The sequence below is a fragment of the Anarrhichthys ocellatus genome, unplaced genomic scaffold, assembly GCF_004355925.1.
Source record: "Anarrhichthys ocellatus isolate YVR2014 unplaced genomic scaffold, GSC_Weel_1.0 scaffold22, whole genome shotgun sequence".
NCBI lineage: Eukaryota > Metazoa > Chordata > Actinopteri > Perciformes > Anarhichadidae > Anarrhichthys > Anarrhichthys ocellatus.
Window position 1 is genome coordinate 2,188,163 of NW_022280052.1, and position 6,384 is coordinate 2,194,546.

At 38.7% G+C, this 6,384-nt stretch overlaps 1 protein-coding gene across 4 annotated transcripts in view; it reads right to left on the minus strand.

Moving 5' to 3' along the window:
- pde4ba (phosphodiesterase 4B, cAMP-specific a) overlaps positions 1-6,384 on the minus strand; it is a 145,557-nt gene that overhangs the window by 47,389 nt on the left and 91,784 nt on the right. For all 4 annotated transcript variants that reach the window (XM_031859534.1, XM_031859535.1, XM_031859537.1 and 1 more), the window contains one exon: positions 4,543-4,595. In XM_031859534.1, the coding sequence (XP_031715394.1) occupies positions 4,543-4,595 (53 nt within the window). The remainder of the gene's footprint in view (positions 1-4,542; positions 4,596-6,384) is intronic.

Here is a 6,384-nt window from a genome sequence, read left to right on the forward strand (position 1 = left end):
CTCTCTGGCCACTCAATGATTTATTCAAATCCACGGCCTCGTATATATGTATGAGGTGCACCTGTCCTGTGTTTCATTTGTTTCATTCAAAACATGTAAGATATGCAGAAGCCTTTGCATTATTTATCAGTCTGCATAGAGATTTTGAATAAATCATTGAGTGGCCAGAGAGAGGGTGAAACAGATTCACCTGTGTCTAATACATTGGTATTGTGCAGTACTGTAGCAGGTATTTACGTATTATATCATTGTATCAGCATGTGCATGTTTTTGCAGTGTGTGGGCACAGACAATAGGCCTTTGTCTGACTGCATCCTATTTTTCTCCTGTGGGCTGACACAGAGATTCACGCACAAACGCACACACGCACCTCATCTACACACACGGTTGCTCATGGCTTCCGTCAAGTTACAACAGTGTAGAGACAGCAAAACAGGAACAATGAGATCTTCTCTTCCTGTCTCAGACTTCCTGCCCTCCCCCTCCTCCCCCTCCAGTGACGATAAAGAGAGAGAGAGAAGGAGACAAACAGATGAATAAAAGGGAAAGATAAAAATTTAAGTGGGTGAAAAATACAGCCAGACCGAGGCTAAGCATGAATCAAATAGAGAGGGAAGGTGGCAGAGGGAGAGACAGAGGCAGGTTTGGATGTTGATATGTGTGTTTATTTGAGAGGTGGTCTGAGGCCAAATCCTGCAGACCACCAAGACATCAAGACAAAAACAAGTGGGGAGATTCTGAGATTCTGTCGTGGGCAAGCAGTGAGTGCACACCACCAAATTACAAGCATTTGATATGAAGCATTTATCAGTGAAATCCTGCATCATTCAGGAAAGTTTTCAGGGAAAGTAAATGAAGTATAAAATGATACTGTAGTGTCAACACTGGTGTAACTTTATATTTTCATTATTATCAACAAATCCCGTGACGACACCAAAAAAAACCAATGAAATGTCCAGTGGGCAGGATTTATGGGATGTTTTAATGTGTTTAATCACCTGAAGTTAAGAAGTGTTGTGTTGTCGTTAGCTTAGAATGATCCCTTCATATCTACGTAGGGAGCACATTCTCTTCACAAAGTCTGCCATGTTGAAATATTATACATAAACCTATGCTGTACATACTATTCATACATTAATAAAATTGTGGATACAGCTAACAATTACTTCATATTGATTCATTTACTGATTATTTTCACGATTAAGCGTTATTTTGGTCTATAAAATGTTAGAAAATAGGCTATGGAATTGAAATGAAAAGCTGTAGAAAATGCAAAACTATTAAAAACAAATAGTGAAGTGTTTCTGAAACAAATCTTGGGCAAATAGTTACATCGTTTTTCATATTTGAGGAGTTTTAACACAACTAGTCTGGTCGCATTTATTGTAATGTAAGAACATATAATGTAAATGCAATGTCTCGATAATTATGCCATCGAGTTATTGTACAATACATGACCTCAATAATTCTTGCTGACCTTGATATTGCCAATTCTGTTTACATGCATGTTTATTTACATACGTCACAAACATTTTAGCCAACATGATACCAGAAGAAACAGCAGGGTTTTCATTATAAGACTTGGGCATTGCGCAGAAATTGCACATTTTTGTGAAGAGAGTCTGAGAGCCCATTTTTCTTATTGTTTTAGTTATTTTATTTGTTATATATAATTAGAATATTTCACATTCCAATCACATTTCTCGTTTTGGTCTTTTCATTGGATTTGTTTTTAATAATTATAAAAAAAAGTTTAAATACTATAAACTAATTTCACGTCAAACTTAGGCCAAGCTTTGCACTGGAAGAAAATAGAAGAAAGGTTTGTAGATGAGGAGGAGGAGGTGCAGAGTGAAGTCAAGAAAACTCAATGACGGTTTCGAAGAAAATAAATTTCATCGTAACCCACGATTTGGTGAAGACCTTGTTTGCCCTTACATAGAAAGGTAATAATGCACATTATCAGGCTGGTTCATCATACACAGATACATACACACTTACCTAAACTCTCTTACGCACACACACGCACACACACACACACACAAACTCAGAGCACCTGATGAGCTGCGGTTGTGAAGAAGGAAGCGAAAACTCAGTCCATCTGCTCTGACAGGAAGTCAACATAAGCCACATACAGGCATGCTGACGTCAATCAGAGCCACAGGAACACCTCCCCACACCACACACACACACACACACATTACTCTCAGTGATGCATATATGCCAGGATAAACACTCATTTCGAATCATGCACCTTACCAATCCAACATTTCAAAATGTCACAAAGCAAAGTTAAAATACCATTACACACTGAAATACTCTCTTACACACGTCAGTGTTTTAAAAAAATGCTCATACTCACCACACAGACACACGCACACACACACACACACACACAGTATAAACATAAACTACTAAGTCACTAGTTGCTTCCTTTTAAACTCATACATTTCAGCCATTACACCAAGGAGCAAACAATAATTTGGTCAGTAAAGTTTGTGTAGTTGTGATTCTTTGATAAATTCAGCAAAGGACACTTGTTGACCGAGGCTTGATTTTCACTGTAGTTCTTCTTTGATGTCACAATCTGACCCAAGTTGTTTCATGTAAAACAAGTGATGGTTAACTACTGTTCTCAGTTTCATTGTTGCTCAAATCAGTCTCTTTTTACACAGCAACACATGTCACTGTTTTCAATGTCTGCCTAGAGTGTGGGAACATCTGTCTACGTATGTAAGGTTAAAGGTTGGTTACTTCATCGTTTTATTAAAAGAAGTAACTTTATTTTTCATCAATGCCCTCCCTGAATCTCCAGCGTAGTCAAATAAATGTTAGCTTGTATGCTTCTGCAAACCACGGGATGCTTTGAATGCCGACACTCTGTCAACCAAAAAATACGTTTCATAATCGGCCTCATCTCGTGCTTGCCGAAACGCACAAAACATGTGGTAGACGATTGATTATTGGTTATGGTTATTATTATTACCATAGGCAACAACAAAAAAGGCACTTGTTTTCGAAAAAATATCATGGTTTATGTTAAAATAATACCGAGACAATATACTGTAACAAAAGACACGTAACAACATAAGTAATTAACAACTGCCTTACAGTCAACGTTAACTTTTGTTTTTTAGGGACACACTCAGCCCTCCCGTGGGTGAAAGTCTTGTGTTTGTTTAATTTTATGTCTTATTCAAAACACAATTGTTTTCCTGCAGTTAAAAACTAAACAAAAACATACAGTGGGTACGGAAAGTATTCAGACCCCTAAGCACACAGCTAAAATAACAAAGGAGTGGCTTCGGAACAACTCTGACCATTCTTGACTGGCCCAGCCAGAGCCCTGACCTAAACACAATTGAGCATCTCTGGAGAGACCTGAAAATGGCTGTTCACCAACGTTCACCATCCAACCTGACGGAACTGGAGAGGATCTGCAAGGAAGAATGGCAGAGGATCCCCAAATCCAGGTGTGAAAAGGTTGTTGCATCATTCCCAAGAAGACTCATGGCTGTACTAGCTCAAAAGGGTGCTTCTACTCAATACTGAGCAAAGGGTCTGAATACTTATGACCATGTGATATTTCAGTTTTTCTTTTTTAATAAATTTGCAAAAATTTCTACATTTCTGTTTTTTTCTGTCAAGATGGGGTGCTGAGTGTACATTAATGAGAAATAAAATGAACTTTTTTGATTTTAGCAAATGGCTGCAATGAAACAAAGAGTGAAAAATTTAAAGGGGTCTGAATACTTTCCGTACCCACTGTATTTGTTGGGACACACCAATCCTTTGAATGGACAGCAGAGAAGTGGATTATGAAGCAAGAGGGATTTCAGATATTTCTTTAGACTTGCTGTATACTTTTTCGCACAATGACGTAGTTCTGACCAGTGGATTCTGGGTGTAGTATCATTTTAAATTAAATTCACAAAAACATGTCCATTACATTTTTTAATCTTCAGTCAAGTGGAGCTGCATATTCAGGTCAGGCCAATTCTGAGGCCAACTGACTTGGTCCTGAAAATGCAGAAATGTCCTCACTACGATAGTTCAAACTGAAATTGACCCTCACAAAGATAGCAATACAATACCTCACACACACACACACACACACACACACACACGCACACACACACACCCACACACCAAGGATTCACAACGGAAAAATCAAATGCATACCAAAAAGTGTGTGAAAAAACACATCTATTCTATGTGTCTGTCTGTGTGTGGGTGTGTTTGTCTGAAGTACCAGTTCAATTGTGTTTGAACACGGTTAATGAGCTTGATGACAAAATAGTCTGGACCACAATGCTGATGACAGATGACGGAAAAAAGTGAAAGTCGTCACGTACACGAGTTCATGAGCAAAGGACGAGACGGAGGAGAGAGGCGGGGAGGGAAGAGGAGGTGAGAATAATGAGAACAAGGAAAAATGGTGGCAGAAGAATGTTCGAGCCAGATACAAGCCAGATAAAAACGCTCTTCACGCAGCTTTACAGAAGTTAGACACGTAGCAGGATATTCCTCTGAGCTTCTTACCTGGGAGACAAACTCTGGTGATCGGAGGCTGAGTGGTTGCTGCAGGAGACCTCCTGAAAGAAGGAAATACACTTACTTACTTACTTATTCTTCTTTAAATGCTTCATCCAAATAACAAATAACACTTTTCTTACAGTGAGGTAAAAGCAGACATTCAGACATTCAGGTTAAAGGTCTAATTCAACATTTTGGTAAAAACTGTTATTCACTTCTAGCAAAGAGTTAGATCAGACAATCAATGTACGGTCATTTTCTCATAGACTTCTATATAATCAATTATTTTTGCAAACAGAGGAGTCGCCCCCTGCTGTCTAGAAAAAATGCTTTCAGACACTTCGGCATTGGTTTTCACTTTTCAGACCCGGAGGTTGCTGCCTGTACTGACCGGACAGACATGAAACATCTTCTCATGTAACTTCAGGCAGAAAAGTGAATCAGCATATTTACCAAAATGGCTACTATTCCTTTAACTGTGTTCTGTGTGTGTTCAGGGAATCAACCCACAGAACATGAAATGAATCATGAATGGGGTCTTAAAACTCAAGTTGAAACAGTTCCTGAAGAGAGATCAGAGAGTAGTTATGGGTCATCAGATGCCTTTTATTAGTTTAGTTTTGGCATTGTTATTGTAATGGAGCCTTGTGCTTGTTTAGGTAGGCACATTTGTTGTTTTATAATCCCATGTTTCAGTCATATATGTCCTCGTCCTAGCACTAACATCCTGTGCAGGATCTGCAAGTCTGGGAGTCTGCAGACTGACAATTGGAAAGCGGGTTACAATTGATGCTTTAACTTTCCGAAGGGACTCACTGATCATCTGCCTGATCTTCTGTGTGAAAGCAGGTCTGTGTGCATTAGCATGATGCTGCTGCCTGTCTACCTGTGTGCATGTTTTAGTCTCCGCTCTTGTCTATGTGTGGGCGTCAGAGACGAATGTAGATCAGACAGGAATACAGCTATCTGAGTGTCTATAAATCCTTTGAAAGAGGATCTTTAGCATCTTTAGAAACAAACACACAGACACACGCACGCGCACACACACTCACATAAGCCTGAGGAATAAAGGAAAAGGTGCCCTACATACATAGTGCATCTACATCTGCAGTCTCACATCCATTGGAAGGTGATGGATTTGCTAATCTTCTCTGTTTTATATCATTGTAAACTGAATATATTTGCGTTTTAAATAACTGACGCACAAAACAAGCACACATTGATAACGATCATGATTAGTTGAGTTTAGATTAGACTCCTGGAAATGTTTGCTTCTATTTATGTATAACTCCATATATATATATATATATACATACACTTTGCAAACCACTGACTGTGAATTTTATAATTCTTTTAAACTCACATAATGACAAATAGATACAAACCCTGAAGTGCACTGGTTTGAGAGAAATCTTTAAGAGCAAAACATGTGCCTGTTAGCAGGTTTTCTGTTTTGTGTGTGTGTCTGTATCAAGCGTACACGTGAGACACAAATATGATGCAGTGCAGAATAAATGCAGTGGAAACAACAAATCATTTAAATGCACAATGAGGCATTCAATCGGTGTGAGTAGTTGTTGTTTGTGCCGCACCACAGCAGAAAATTCCCTGAAGACACTGATGCATTAAAGCATTAAAAGAAACTATTCTTTAGTTTCTCAACTGGTTTAAAAGGAGTGATGGATCTAAAATTAGAATCCCACTCTTATTTTGGTATTTATGTAATATTAAGTTTCATTCAGTTTAACCCACTGATGGAAATCTGCATTTTGTATGTATGTGTCTGTCTGTCTGTCTGTCTGTCTGTGTGTGTGTGTGTGTGTGTGTGTGTGTGTGTGTGTGTGTGTG